Below are 16,279 nucleotides of genomic sequence, written 5' to 3'. Positions count from 1 at the left end.
TGCTGGCATTACATGTTACAGTAATWATATGCTCTGAGCTACTGTTACAGTGTTTATCTGCTGGATAGTAACCTGAACTTATGAAGTGAATACAGTTGTTTTTGGATAATAGTAATATTTATAGCCAAGATTATTCACAGCAGATGTCTATGTATATAGGTTTCATTAAATATGCTTTTAACTTTCTGGCCAGTAGTACTAAATCATAGGTACATTGTGAAGAGAATTTTTTTGTTTAAAACTAGATGTACTAATCAGAATTAGAATCTGGAGTAAGTAAAGGCCTTCAGAAACATTATTAAAAAGATCAGATTGTATTTTGGCTGATACAGAAGCAAATAAAGCAGGTGCCTAGTTTCCAGTTTGCATTATAGTTATTAAATTCATATTTTGACTTGTAAGAGTGTGGTACTTTTGTCTTTCACTATCTCTAAGTGTTCTTTTTCTTTTATCTCAACATTTGACAACCAGGATGCAARTATGTAAAGATTTACCTATGCGAATACTTGAATTATAATAAATATAATGTTGTAGCTATGTTATAGGGAAAACTGTTCTGCTAAGAATGAACAATTTTTATGTTTTTATTTTAGACCATGCATTATTTCAGGTCATACAACAGCCTGTTATGTTTTTGTGTATATTTATATATGAGYCTATATTTATAAAATATTTTCTATGAAACCAAAATGTAGTGTAAGCTGATTAAGAGTGGTCTTGTCCCACATCCGTCACTCGTTTTTTTAAAAAAAAAAAATTAAGTATTTTGAATGCATTTCATACTTCCAGTTTTTCTTTTCCTTTCTGTATAGCCTCATAAATTAGGCAAAAAAGATTTAATTTATACTCAAGTCGGTTGGTTTGAGTTGTGTGAATACTGCCTGAAAAGATTGTTTCTTCAATTCCAGAGTGTATACTATCTGATAGTATGAGATATTGGTAAGGCTTTTACAAGACAGGAGTAAATTTATTTTCTTACATGCAACTCTAATGAGAAAGCTTATGGCCTTTTTAAAAAGTGGCCCTTTTAACATAACCTTGTTGACACTGGTGRGACTTTCCTTTTCCTTTGCTGTCTCTTTCTGTAAATATGTAGAGAGAAATGAACTTATTTTTAATCCGCTAAATGAGTGTAGTTAAATTTGAGCCTGCAATCCTTTTATTCTCTCTTGAAAGAGGATTAGAACATGTTATAATTAAGGTGAATGGTTTTATTCTTAAACGTGATGGTCCCTGTACATGAAATAAAGGTAAAAGGATAAGTGAGTTGAAGTTAACAGCTATTTACAAATCTTCATATATGAAAGAGTAAATTCTTGATTTGGATTGATTCTATCAGAAAACCACCTAGATGTATGGAGATTGCGTGGTTGTAAGCAAGTAACATTTGGGCCTGTGTGCTGTGAAGGTAGTTCTTTTAAAGTCTCTAGAGGAAGGCATATAAAATATTTATATAAATTACAGATTTGGAGTTAAAAGATTTTCTGCTTTTAGTAAAATTTTCTAACGGTCATTGCCACCACATTTGCTAACTTACTAATTTTTCATAAATGCTTGTCTTTTCATTAGAATAGTTAGAGAAGTCATGGCAGCTATAACAGTGGGTTTGTAATTCTTCATCTGTCAGCATATTATTTCTTCCTTTGTTTTAAGTAATAAAAATGAAGATAGCTAATTAGTATCAGAAGTGTGCAAAAATGCATCAGTTTGACTTAGGAAATACACTGAAATGTCTTGTAGCTGGTGTTCTCTGACAGCTTTGTTACCTGATGTCACTTGAGCAGAATTAATCGGAAGAGAATTTCCTTATATCCTCTACTAATGTGTTTACCATCCTAGAGGTGTGCTGCTTTAGTAAATACAAACAGTTCTGTGTTAGTGCTTTTTGAGTCTATGAACGTTTCCATCAAGCATGCCAAATAAGATGTGGATTTTGTAATATGAATACTCACACTATAGACTTGAAAAGAGCCCATAGATTTATTTCATATGGGATAACAGAGAGTCTTAAGATAGTAATAGCTCTTGGGTTTTAACAAACTGTGTTAGATTTGAACTGGTGGCATAGTGATGACATCGTTATATGTCTTATTTTTGAGACCCAAATGTTTTGCTTTATTTCCTTAAGGCATATAAAAATACTATCAGGCTGTTTCTTCTGAAAAAGCTTTAACTTTTGTTGTTTGTTTTTTAGTGCTGCCATGTCTACAGAGGGGCAGAGAGTTGATGATAGTCCAAGCACTAGTGGAGGCAGCTCTGATGGAGATCAGCGTGAAGGTGCTCAGCAGGAACAAGAAAGGGAACAAGTTCAACCCAAGAAAAAAGAGGGCAAAATATCAAGTAAAACAGCCGCTAAACTGTCAACTAGTGCTAAAAGGTACGATATTCTTTCCGGCTGCTTCTTTTCCTCTCTTTTTTTTTTTTCCTTTTTCTTTCTTTCTTTTTTTTTTTCCCAGCTAGCCATAAGATGTGTGTATTGATTTACTATATTCATATTGTTTTACCATAACATGGTTGTGTCGGTGTAATAGTGTTTGGAGGCTAGTCACAATAATGAGACCTGTGTACTTTTTCCCATTCTTTGACAGATTTGGCTCTCTCTCACACGGTTTTAATAGTAGCTTGCATGATAAAAGCTGACATTTTTTTATTGCTAGTAAAACTGAGACAGTTTTGCAGGCATATAAAATATATCTCTGTATGTTTATGTATGACCGATGTTGAAACTTGTCAATGTAACTTACAGTTAATTAACCATAAACATCTCGGACAGTTCAGTAACTCAGCATGTTAGGAAACTACTGTAGTGCCCATTGCTGTATGTAAAATACTGCATTTCTTTTTCCCAGATCGTAAAGTCAGAAATATTTGAGTGAACAAAAAAAAATATGTTGTTTTTCCTTACTTTAAACTGTGGTCTGTTTTGATACCCATTTCCATTTTTTCCCTTCTCTTTTCTCCTGGAGAAAAAAGGTAGATTTGGAGAAAAGTTATTATATACTATCATGTCAATCTCCAGATAATGATTGTCATACTCAGACTGGACAGATATGGCATATATGTTAGTGTTGCTCTGTCAGTACAGATAGTGGTATTAATCTAGGCAGCAGAATTTAAATGCTACTATAGTGAATGTAGCTAAAATATACTTCTAAAGAATCTGACCAGAGCCCAGTTCTGCAGAATGTCCTGATGCAGAATTCCTAGATCCTGATTTTTCGCTAATTTAAGTTGGTGTAAACTACAAGAGAAACCACTGGAGTTGTGCAAGTATATTATTATGATAAAGAAGGATTAAGGCCTTATTGCTATAATTTATAACATATGCACTTKGTAGAAGGCCGTAAATACCAGTATAAGTATGCATGCAATCTTGTTATCTTGGCTTAATCCTACCATTTACATATTTTGTTTTTTTTTCCTGTCCTGAACTCTCCTCCATCTTTCCAGTGAGATGTTGTCATGCTTTTCTTTTGTCATAGGCAAACTAAAAGGAAAGTATCTATGTAAATCTCTTTTTTTTTTCCTTTTTTTTTCTTTCTTCCCCAGTAAAATATTTTCCCAAGAACCATACCTACTATGACACTATTAGGAGAGTGTCTAGTCATTTCAATTATGGGATGGCCAGCAGAGTTTGCCAATATTTCCTTTTATGACTTAAAAAAAAAANAAAAAAAAAAAAAAAAAAAAAAAAAAAAACTCCTTCAAACCATGAAGTTATTCCTGTAGTTAGTCCTTGTAGCTATTATTGTTTCTGACCTTGTTCTCTTTCCTCTGCTTTCTGATATATATGTACTTTAGTATTAGGAATATAGAACTAGACAGGATTTCTAAGATCATTAAATCCTGTTTTTAACATCTGTAGAAAAAAGTACATGTATCTTTGTATGATGTCTAACATAATGATGCCACAATTTTGGCAAGGGCCTGTGGACACTATTCTATTAAAAAATTTATAATAGTATGTCAGAAATTAGTCTATTAATCTTAGTTTTGTATCTTCAAAGCTTAGAGCTTTTATCAACATGCATTTTATAGTGATAAAATTACTTAAACCTTTTAAAGTTTAATCATGTCTGCTTATGGTTCTATTGAAACTAATTATGCCAGTTGCTGACAATATTACATAAAAGCTTTTTATGCATTTTAAAAGTTGAGATGACTGAAATATTACAAGTTTGGTAGATATGTACACTATAAATAATATTTTTGAAAAATGTATTTTTAGGAGCACTGGTTGTCATAGTGTTATTCATAGAAGAATTGCAGTAGTATTTTTTTATATATATTCCATCTAAACCTAGTGTTCAATAGAATTGGGATGACATTTCTATAAATGTTCATAATTCAACTAGTTTTTTTACAATTGATTTTGGTTTTTAATGTTTTTTAAAATTTTTAATTAGAAACAGTAATGCCTCAAGAAAAAAAAATCTGAAATTATAGGATGAAAAGGAGGGGAGTAATACCAAGGAAGAAAAATGTAGTGTATTGTTACATGCTGAGGACTGTGTGTCTGTGGAGATATTTTATAGAAAGTTTTTCTATAATGCTTCATGTTCATTAGAAATGAGATCTGTTGCAGGAATAAGGCCCTTCAATAGGAGTGTTGTTGATCAGGTTAAAAAATGATCCTTTTRATTGAAACAAATTGAAATAATTCAGGTTCTCTTAGTGAAAAACCTGAATATACACTTAGCGACTTTTTCCTATGTTACCTTTTGAATTTTATGGGTTTGTATGGCATTACTCTAAAATCCCAATAATCTTCACTTAACAAAGACAAATGTTTCACTGTGCAATTGCTTCTAATAACTGTTTCAGTTAAAGGAGTCAACTCTGCTAAAATCAGTAACAATACAGTGTACTATATTTGAGGCTTTGGTCAACATGCCTTAATTTGTGTTTAGAACAGATAACGCTAGTAAGTTGATGCAGTACTGGAGCTAAATCTTTCTTTGAGCATTTAGACTGAGGATTAGAATCAAATCTTGATTTGTATGCCATGTTGTCACAATTGAAATCCCTTTTCATGCATGTGGAGTAGTGGTCCTAGTATTTTGGGGTTGTATTAAGTTGCATGGTAGATATCTTGGATTAGAATTAAAATTTTTACATTTGTTGTTGGAATACCTGTGTTCTGTTTGTTTGTATGTTTATATAGTCAATTAGTAAGATTTACTTTTAAAGAATTTTCATTAATACTAACGATAAGCAAATCAGGATTTAACAGTGCATTTACTTTTGGTTGTGTGAAAGTGTATTGCTACTGTATCTTGTTTGTATCATCAGTGGTGTGTATACTACTTCTGCAATTTAATGCTTTGCAAAATGATTTGCTTATGGAGGATATATGAAAACACTTGAAATCCTATGTTAGTAAGTAGGAGTGATTTTTCTTTTAAAATAGATCCTTTTTTCTGTTAGCATTGTTACAGGTGGCRTCGTGAAGGCAGAATGCCTTCGCATGCAGCTTCTCTGTGCTAATACTTCTAGGACTAGCCGCCTTACAGGTGTAATAGCTTACAGCGTATGTCATACAGTGTACCATCCTTCAATTTTCCTCACCCAGAGGGCATCACCTTAAATAGCAACCTTTCTTACCTAACATGTCAAGATTGAGAAACTCACTGCATATCACAATTACAGTTCAGACGTGGAATTGAATTGCTGTCCTTGAAAACAGCAGGCATTTTGTTACTTTTTAAGTAGCAAATCTTAGCATGACCTTTGAATTGAGGGAAGAATAACTATTCTTGGCTAGCATAAGAGCTCAACAAAYAAATGTATTGTTTTGCCAGGCTCCTGAAATTGGTAGTTTAAAATCTGTCAACCTTTGTGTCCATTTTGGCTTTTTTTTTTCTTTTTCTTTCCTTTTTTTTTCTTGTGTGTGTGTGTCTTGTATCTGCACTCAATTGTGAATTTTAAAAATCTAGTCTCTTCTTTTTTTTTATTGAATGGAATAATAACCTAAGGAATAGCAACTAAGTAGTAGATTTGATCTGTTAGAAATTCAGTAATATAAAAATGAGGTATTAAGTATTTTTTTTTCCTCAGAGGAGGCTATCATAGCACTATTTTCAAGGAATCGGGGAATGATATTTAGCATGTTGTATATGACAGAAAAAAATATGGATTGTTTTTTCTTTTAAAAAATCTTGTCATTTATATGTTCATCTAATATTAAAGGGGGAGCATTTATCTTCCTTCGGTATGAATCTAACCATCTTTAGATCTATTTCTTGCTCAGTCACAGTCTATGTAGATTTGAAATATATACCAGTGACTGTGTTTCTTAGTATTTTATAAATAACATATTATTCTGTCTGAATTATTGATTCACCTAACTTGTAGGGGTAAAGAAGCATATATTTTAGAAAAGTAGACGTAGTAAAATTAGCTTATTGTCAAAGAGTACTTTTTTGTTTCTTTTCTTACTATACTGGAAAATCTTCTAACATATTCAGTTCTCCCTTAGCTTTAGGGAACTTTAACTGTTTCATGAAGAAACAATAGACAGTACCCCTAGGCTTGGAACAGTAGTAAACATGTGCCTGTGCGAATTAATAATGTTTGAAATCCACAGTGTACTTTCGTGCTTCAGAATTTAGGGATAGATTAACCTTTACACTTTTACTAGAAGGCAAGTATGTTTGTTCATTCCCATTAGTAAAATGGAGGGAGGGAGAGAGAGGGRGAGGTCAAATGACTTCTATAGGACTAAACAAAGAGCATCAGACCTGACATTGCAAATTAAACGTCCTGTGTGTACAGCCCAGGGCTTTGATTACTAGAGAATATTTCTCCATTCCCTCTCTCCCCAGTAATATAGTAACATACTAAGCCAACGTRTCATTAGTTTAAGTATAAAATAGATACAAAAAATTCTAGATGAGTCTCTTTTGCTCTCTGATGTAACTGAAAGTGGCTGTACTGAGCCTGAAAATCCAAAGAGAGAGATCCAGAAAGGACCCTACAAAACATGTTTTGTTGCCAGAGGGCTTGTATTCTTCTCACGGTGAACCCTCTGTGGTCAATGAAGGAAATGAGGCACATCCTCTCCTGTGCCAGATTCTGAGGGCAGCTCAATGGAGATAGAGAACAAGCTCCACAGCAGTGGAATAACTCGTTCAAACAAAGGCTAACTTGCACATTGGAAGTATCTATTAGTGCAAGGCTCTCTGGATATTATTTGATGATTTAATTGTAACTTTGAATGCTGTGACGTGARCAAACTATTGCATGTCAGCTGCTCTACAGAAACTGTTTCTGGATGTGCTTTCAGCATGAATACAGGGTAAATTAATGCAGCTTACCTCTTAACRAAAGAGGAGTAAGGTGTGTATATATTAGTTTGGGTTGCCACAGAGTAGGAGAATGAACAAGGCCAGCTTACTGAGGCACAATTAATGAGCAATATTATATTAATATGATGTAGATTGTTTGACTAAAAATAATCGTGAATGAAACATCCGTATCTTGGTGCTTGCAAGAGCACTTAGGACTTTTGAACATAAATACAAAGTAACATCTGATTAATTTSTATCACTTAAAGCAGCAAGTTGTTCTGCTTTCCTGTGTACTCAGTCACAGGAAAAGCTAAATCTAGGACCATTTTAATATTCTTGGCATTACAAATTAGAAATTTTAAGTTGAACTAAAACAGAGGCAGAAAATGGAAAAAATGTGTATTTTTTTTTATTCTGAAAAAGAAAGGGAGAGGGTTAGGATTTAGGAGGAAGAAAGGAGGGGGTTTGATCTAGGACTTAAGCTGTGTTTGTTGTCAACCCATTCTTGATGTCTCTCAGGCTCATTGTAATGTAATAAAATATTAAGTGCTGTTGTTATTATATGTAGAGCTTAAAGCAAAAAAGTAATCCCTAACTCCGTAGAATTGTAATGTTGTCATTCTGTAACATCTTAAAAAGTGGAAAAAGCAAACTAACTAATCCATGAAATTGGAGGAGTGGATACTCCATGCTACTTAAGTTTTCTGTGATTTTAATTTGTGATAGTAAAAATTTCAAAATCACAGTATAACTTTGTYACGGACAGAAGACGTATTTTAAGTATCTGCCACACTCCAAAATCTACTGCTTTTAAAAAGATACAAATTTTTAGGCTAGCTTAAATGGAGTAATTTTTTAAAGGACTRTAATGTTTGGTATGCTTAGACTTCGCTAATCATATTTTCCCTTTTAAAAAATGTGATGGATTTTTCAGTGCAACTACAATGAGATTTTGTGAATATTGATTAAGCAGCATGAACTTACAATTGTACAAGAAAGAAATAATGTTTATTGGGTCAATTCTTCTTACTAGAGATGTAAATATTTYAATGAATAAAATAAGCAGCTAAACATTGAATTCCTACCTCTCTCTAGGAATCACTAGTATGTGTATATAGGGTTGGAAGAAAAGAAAGTATCTGAAAGATTTTTTTTTCTTTTCAGCCATATCAGTTGGACTAATAAAAGATTATTACCTCTCCTTACAAATTATTTTTCATGTATTTCAGAATAAAAATGATAAAGGAATGGAGTTTCTGGTTTGGGCCCGTTCCTGTTCTAACTTTGGTCCATTTATTCCTACAGCCATAAAATCAACTGATAGTGGCATAAGGAGAATTTTGATAGTGGCTATGAGATTCTTTAGTGGATAAGATTGTATGTATTGTAACGTTTTTTTTCTGATATACCAGTTTCTGTGCCTGTATCTATAAGAAGAGTGGGTGGCAGTCATTTTAGCAAGATCTGTGTGTGTATCAGACCAGGTCTGAGCTCTTGGGCTGTGGCTTTAGCATCTGTCCCAGGAATTTGAGCTCTATTATTATGCAGGTTTTCTTTCTTATTGTAGGGAATAAAACGAATAGTAATCTGTTCCCACACATGAAATCTTGTGCAGAAGAGGAGGAGAGGAGAAAATATTGAGGATATATTAAATTGTTTTTCTTTCCTCCCTGCTCCCAAATGTTTTTGCACTGAGGTAGCCTATAATAAAGCCTTGGACACAGTAAGATTTATAGGGAACATGGCCACGATAGTCCTGCTTATGGCACCATATTCTGGGAAACCTTTGGGATTATTTCATTTGTAAACTCCTTTTCTACATGTTTAAATTTTTTTTGAAGGGGGAGATGCTGACTTTTGTGCAGGTGCTTGTATGAAGGAAAAGAGCCTGTATTGCCAGATGTGACAGAGGCCAGGAATTCTGTGACTTGGCACAGGAGCCAAAAATACTTGAATAACTTAGTTATTCTGCCTGGATATCAGGATGCTGGTAACAAATGGAGCATTGCATGGATCTATAATGGACCTGTCCAGTTCAGTGTCTTTATCAGTGACCTGGAGGATGTGACAGCATGCACTCTTGTCATGTTTGCAGATAACAGCRGTTTTGGGGGGAACAGTCTGTATGTGCAACGGAAGGGCTACCATTTAGAAGGACCTAGACAGGCTGGAAGAAGGAGTTGACAAGTGCTGCGTAAAATTCAACAAATGCCAAGTCCTGCACTTGGGAAGGAATAACTACTTGTAGCAATAAAGACTGAGGACTGCCTGGCTGCAGAGCAGATCTGCTGAAAAGGATAAGGGKGTCTTGGCAGACAGAAAGCTRAATGTGAGCCAGCAGTGTGCCCTGGCAGCAGTGAAGGCCAACTGCATCCTGAGCTGTATTAACAAGAGCATAGTCAGTAAACAGAGGAAAGCGATTATCTCCCTTTACTTGACACTCATTAGACCACATCTGGAATAACGTATCTGGTTCTGGGGCCCTCTGTGCAAGAAAGACCTAAACTGGAGCAAGCCCAGTGAAGGGCCCCTGAGCTGGCCAGGGGGATGGGATGGTTACCCTTAGAGGAARGGCAGAGGGAGCTGGGCCTGTCTAGCCTGGTGGAAAAGGCTTCAGGGAACATCTAATAGCAGCCCCCCTTCCCCAGTACCTTTGAGGAGGTTATTGAGAAGATGGAGCCAGGTGCTTTACCTTGGTGCATGAGGGGGGAGGATGAGAGGCAACAAACATAAAYTGAAATGAGAGGTTTTGACTGAATATAAGAAAAAGCCTTTTGCTGTGAGGACAGTCAGGGAGTGGAAGAGGCTGCCCAGAGAGGTAGTGCAGGCTCCATCCTTGAAGATTTTCCAAACCTGACTGGATAAATCCGTGGGCAACCTGTTGTACAGTTGCATACAACTTTATAGCATCAGCTTTCCGTTACAAATGAAAAGAATTATRTTTTATTATTGTTGATTGCTGTAGAAATATTTCATAAAGTTCAAGGAAACATACTGTGAAAGAAAGAGTCCTGATGGTTTCTGTTTTTTTTTTTCTCCTAAGAATTCAGAAAGAACTTGCAGAAATTACATTAGACCCTCCTCCAAACTGTAGGTAAGTTTATATGGATTTTTTTAATTTGGAATATTTATGGAAATTACATAGAGGACCGGGGTAAATTTTAGCTATTCCTTTGCACTAATTAGTAAGTAATTTTGGAATAAAAGCTGATAGATAGCATCTTTGCCTATATACAAAGAATTGTATGATATACTTTTGGTAACAAAAGTAATGGTAAAAAACAGTACTGAAATATATGATGTGTTAATAGATACAGGGTAAAAATCGATTCATCCTTCAACTTGAGGTATTAAATCAATAGCATTTTGTTTGATTCTGTAAAATGTAATCCTGGTAGCAGTTACTGGTATGCTTGATTCCTTTTTCTTGCAAATTGTTAACATGCTGTTAATATAATGGAGAAAGAAAAATGTTAACAGGACAAACTGATACTAATCTTCTGAGTGTATTTCTGGTGATCAATTATGACATTCAGTGGAAACTTATTGAAATAGARTGTACCATCCTATATCCTTTTGAAATAATTACTTTTGTGCTTGTTTTTTTTGTTAGGTGAGTTTTATTTGCAATGTTTTTAAAACTTGCTTTGAAATGGGTAATGACGTAGACCTAGAAAACCTTGCTACCTTGTGGCCGAGGCCTTACACAGTTGTTTTCAGATGGCTGTCCCAGGATTCTGATCTGTCAGTTTGACATATGGTCGGTGTTGGAATTAGGCCAGGGTTGTGCAGCACTGCTTAAAGGAGCCCCTGCAATAGTACCTCTCGCAGTGAGAGGTCAGACTAAATGCAGATGAATAGCTTCCATACAGTTCTGCCAACTGATTTCAACTGATGTGGTTAGTAGGATTCATTCTATTAGTGTACTAAAAAGAAAGATTGATAGAAATAGCTGATTGCATGCAGCTTTTATAATGAATCCCAGTACATTTCAGTATCAAATTAGCTAAGCAACTGGTAGTAAAAATGACAGTCAGCTTTATTGTTTTGGTCTCTTGACAAAAGTATGTGTGAGAAAATATTCTAACAAGATTTGATGTGGTTGTGCTGGATCTCAAGATATAAGTCAAGTGGCTATGTACTAAAGCACTGTGTAGTGAAGTAGCCTTGCAATAATAGTGTTCAAAGAGTATTTCAGTCAATTAGGATGAACAGTTCTTTGCTAGATAAAACATTTTAATAGCTAAGCTGTTCTGTCATACTTACGACTGTGTGTGAGTCTTCAATCACATCAAAGCTGTTTCACATGGCAGATCTTTACTTAGGTGTTGATGACTGATGCCTATTAGTGGATTGATTTGCTGAGATGAGTATAMAATTTCAGTGTGTTGTAGGAGAACGCATAAGTCTTTGAACTGAGTGTAAAAGGCTTCGTTTATAAAAAGCAGTCATTTGTTTTAGTTTTCTGAATCCTTTGCTTTGTAACAAAGGAATTGTTCCACTGTACAAGATACTGTTGTTTGCTTTTCTTGTACTAGCAAGTGTAAAGTGAGCATTGGCTGGCTTAATGGAAAGCCCCTTGGTGACTTGCAATTAAAAAAAAGAGTGAACTGGAGTTCTATTTTCTGAACTATTTATTTACACCAATGAAAAAATAGCAATAAAACTGCACAACATGATGCTGTTTTGCAAAATCAAAAAATTACATTTAACTTCATGTTTTTGGTGTTTTAGCACGGTTCTTAAGATACAGAATTATTTCATGTTGTGATCTTGATAGATAACCATTAGTAACTTTACTATTAGCAAATATATTTTTATAGTCAATAAGGAATCACTTCATTTAGTTTTATGCTCTGTTGACACAGCCTAAACAGTGTTTTCATTTGAACTTCATCTATTTTCTATTATAGTTAAACATTACAAAATAAATACATCAGCTAGACATGATTCTTCAGCATAATGAAGAAAGCTAAGTTGTAATATAGTGTATATACCTATATCTTGCCCAAAAGTATTGATACTTACTTTTTTGGTTTTAGTGAAATGTAGGTCATCCTTACAAAACATAATATGTTTTGTGTAAAAATAAATCTGATTTCATCAAGGTAAGTTCCTTACAAATATAGGCTACTTGAAATGATTGTAATCTCAGTCCACCTTCACTTTACATTTTCTATTATTTCAATGGGGGGTTGTATATATAAAATGATCACATTCCTATTGCCCAGTCACGATTTAATCTCAAATGTAAATGTCACAAGATGCAGAGGAAAACTGTGTAACTGTTAATACTCAGGAACACTCTCTTAAGTAGTTTTTTACTTTTGATAGGCAGTGTATTTAATAGAGTTGGAACTTGGGTGAAATATTGCAAAAATGTTGCAAGGCTTCTAGTTAGCTRCAGCAGGCTGAAGTTCAAGTTTGTCTCATCCAGGAAAAAAACAAAATGGAACAATATCTGTAGTACGGTAGCATCCCTTAAAGGCATGGCAGGCTGCAGAGTCAATACAAGTTCCAAGGAAGCTGCTGCTTTGACTTCTGCAGCAGCAGTGTTAACATTTACCCCAGTCCTCATCACAAAGAGAATAGGTTATATAATCTTCGTGTTTGTTTGAAAGACAGAAAAAGTCTTGCTGACATCTAATGCTTTGTAGCTATCAGATTCAGTGTTGCAACTTGAAGCTTTTTTCCAGACTGTGGGAAGTTGTGGATTTCAGAGTTTCTTAACAAAAATAGTAAAAAAAACCTGTCACACTGGGGTGTAAAAGTGGATTTAATATTACAAGAAGCTAAGTTACCTGCTTTCCTAGGTGTCGTTGTATTTCATATTCTGTAGTTTGCATTCAGAGCAATGGAAAGACTTGTATTGACTTCGGAAACTTTGGATCTTAGGGGAATGTTAAGTGTCAAGAAGCCAATTTAGAAGGTGAATAAGAGATGAGCAGTGTAATCGCTGCTATTTTCAGAGGGATGTGTGTCATAAAAAATCTGTTATATTTCACTTTTAACAAATAATTGGATGTTTGGTATGTGTTCGGTATGTGTTCTCCCTTTTACCTTCATGCAGAGCTTCATTTACTATCAAGGCGAGTCATGAATACTGAACAGGTCCCTTTTGTATTTTAAATGTACAACATTGTGCAATCTTAGTATGTCAGGGGACAGTATAGCTAAATTGTAGAGCTACTCCACTTTTTTTTTTTCTTCTCCCCTCCTTCATAGTGTTCATTGAAACACTAAAGCTTGATTGCTAGAAATGTTGCTGCACATAGTGTAACTGAATACTGGCTATATGTTTTCTCAGGTGTGGTAAAATCTTAACTTTAATAATCCTTTTTCATATATTGCATTGCTGGAAAGTATGGGAATAGTCAGGAATTCTTGTAGAYAAAGAATACCTTTTCAAACTTTTCCATGTTTTGGATTATATCTTTTCAAAGACAGTAGATTTCATAGAGTGCATCTCTTATTGTCAAGTGTATACTATTTCCTTATTTGCTGGCAAGAGAACAACATCTTTGTGGCAACTTATACCAGTTGTTTACATGGGAAAATAATATTTGGAAAGTACTTCATGTATTTTTAGCTGCTTTCAATGTGAACTTAGCAGCTGGCAGCAAGGAGAGCCAGCACAAAGTGAATAGCAGCTCTCTGTGGACACCACTTGGAACAGCCACTCAAAATTTTCCTATTAAGTCACTGTTGTCTCCTATCTTTTTTTTTGTCTGTGTTCCTTTTTGATGTTCTCTAGCATATTTGTAACCATTCTTCTCTATTCTATGTGTTTACTGCAATTCCTTTTATGTGCATAAATTTTATTTCTTTCTCCCTGTAGCAATATGGGTGATGCTTAAGGCTGAAAAACATACTTTAAACTGTTGTGCAGCTTAGTGGATATATTGACGGATTCCTGTTCCAAAATATTTTTAAACCTTGAATGTAGTTTTCTCTCCTGTTAGTTTGGAATCATTATGCTAATTCTTTGCTGCTTATAGCATTTCCAAAATAGATAAGTATAAATAGCTAACACATCTAATCTTAGTATTTTGCTTGTGGAGACACTGAAAATACTCTTAAAGCACAGTTCTTGGAGTGATGTAGGGAAAGGTCAAATTTGATGGAAAATCCTGCAACTCTCTTTAGGAGAGAGGACAGCATGCGTTATGGATGCCTCTTGCACTGTTAGTTGTTGCGTTAAGTCTAGCATTCCTGTTCAGTAATCTTGTGGCTCTGTTTTTGCTGAAGTGGTGGTGAAGCCATGATCTTCACAACTCCAAGAGGTTATGTAAATTCTATCAATTTAAATCATTTCTCTTGTGGTCACTTGTTTAAGTGTTGCCTAATACCACTTTAGAGCTGAGGGTGGCTGAGTTCTAGGGAATTGGAGAAGCAAGCGCAGCAAGCCTTGGGCTTACCCAAATCTCCTTCCTTTTTTCTCACTCAGGAAACTTGTAAGGAGATCTTCCCATGTACGCATATATGCATATGCGCACGAGTAGCTTTTCAATGTGAGTGAAGAGATGTCTTACTGTTCTCTGGGCATATGATTACTACATCTATTTGCCATTGGGAAGGTTTATAAATAATCCTGGTTACRTGTATTTCCTTAAAACATTTGAATAAATTTTTGGATTGAATAAAAAATCTGGAACGACAAAGCTAATTTAAAAGCAATTCAATTTGGGAGCTGGAAGGATTCTTTTTAAAGCACTTTACTCAATTCACGTTTGCATCTATTTTGGTTGATCAGTTTTAGCTTGCACTGAGAGCTTACTTACCTAATGATTTTGGTAACTTTAAGCACTTGCTCAATAATACTACATCCTCTCAGGTTAATAACCACAGCCCAATTCACTACCTTTATATGCCTGTTGAATTATTTTAAGAGTGGGAAGGAAACCTAACATTCACTTTTGTTTGCAATGTACGTGCTACTTCATTGAGGTGCTTCCTTCCTCTGTAACCAAAGAAGAAACCTTAAAGCAGTACAGTCACTGAAGAGTATGTCTTTATTTGCTAGTTCTCTTATTAAACTCTGCAGACATAAAGGATGGTCTGCATCATACTAATGACTGCCATGTCACTTGGAAGGAATGTAGGAGTATGGCTGCTTCTGTAGCTAATGAAAGATTTCATGCCAGTTCTGCTGATAGTGGTTTCACTGGCGTACGAGCTGGGTGCCTGCTTCAAGTGTAGCAGCTCATGTCTTTATTTTGCAGTACCTCGTCAGTGATTTTGATTGGTTTATGTTAGGCATGCAGCTGTTTGTTGCTGTAGGCACATGGTTCTGCGCATGATGCTAATGCATGAGCAAGATGAAAACCAGAATAAGAAATGCTGTCTTTGATAACTTTTCACCACAAATATTTCCAGTCTCCTTGGTATTAAGTCTGGGCTGTCTTCCCATTATATTATATTACCTATAGAGTTTACCTTCTACTTGTATAGGCTTACTTTGATCTACTACTTTTGTATAACTTCCTAGTGAAAGTGTGGCATAGAAAACTGCATACAACTTCTGCCTAGGCCTCTTAAGAATTTATTGCAAATACCGTTTTTGATTAATTCTTGCTGTGTGTAGGAGCTGTGATATTAAAGCATAGAATCCTTTTGTTTTGAAATCTATGATCTATCTACATTTATTTGAGGATAAAAGGAGGAATATAAAATCCACTTGTGTGTACATTACAACTGCTTTATTTCTCTAACTTTGATTCTCTTTCTGTTTCAAATGCAGCAAGGAATATATCCCCAAAACATACAAGTTAATGATTACACTGGGATTATATTTTATAATAGCAGCTATACTATTTATATCACTTCAGTTATCTTACTTGATTTTTATAACTGGTTGTTATTTCAGATTTATTACCTTGGAACTTTAAAGTATCTTGAGTGAAAAGTGTCAGATTACTTCTTAATATGTAATCTTTTAATTCCTTTAGCTGTGTTTTTTTTTCTTTTTTGTTCTAAGTTTTTTTTTTTTT

The 16,279-nt window shown here is 34.7% G+C and overlaps 1 protein-coding gene across 1 annotated transcript in view; it reads left to right on the top strand.

The window, feature by feature from the left end:
- Positions 1 to 2,198: 2,198 nt before the first annotated feature.
- LOC146589808 (ubiquitin-conjugating enzyme E2 E2-like) overlaps positions 2,199 to 16,279 on the top strand; it is a gene marked incomplete at its 3' end in the record, with an annotated part of 180,398 nt that continues 166,317 nt past the window's right edge. Inside the window, exons 1-2 of the mRNA XM_085315614.1 lie at positions 2,199 to 2,377; positions 10,333 to 10,383. Of these exons, the coding sequence (XP_085171740.1) occupies positions 2,202 to 2,377; positions 10,333 to 10,383 (227 nt within the window). The remainder of the gene's footprint in view (positions 2,378 to 10,332; positions 10,384 to 16,279) is intronic.

The sequence above is a fragment of the Rhea americana genome, unplaced genomic scaffold (assembly GCF_003343005.1).
Source record: "Rhea americana isolate MKP2758 unplaced genomic scaffold, rheAme1 scaffold_431, whole genome shotgun sequence".
NCBI classification, from domain to species: Eukaryota; Metazoa; Chordata; class Aves; order Rheiformes; family Rheidae; genus Rhea; species Rhea americana.
This window is presented reverse-complemented; position numbering and strand designations above follow the sequence as displayed.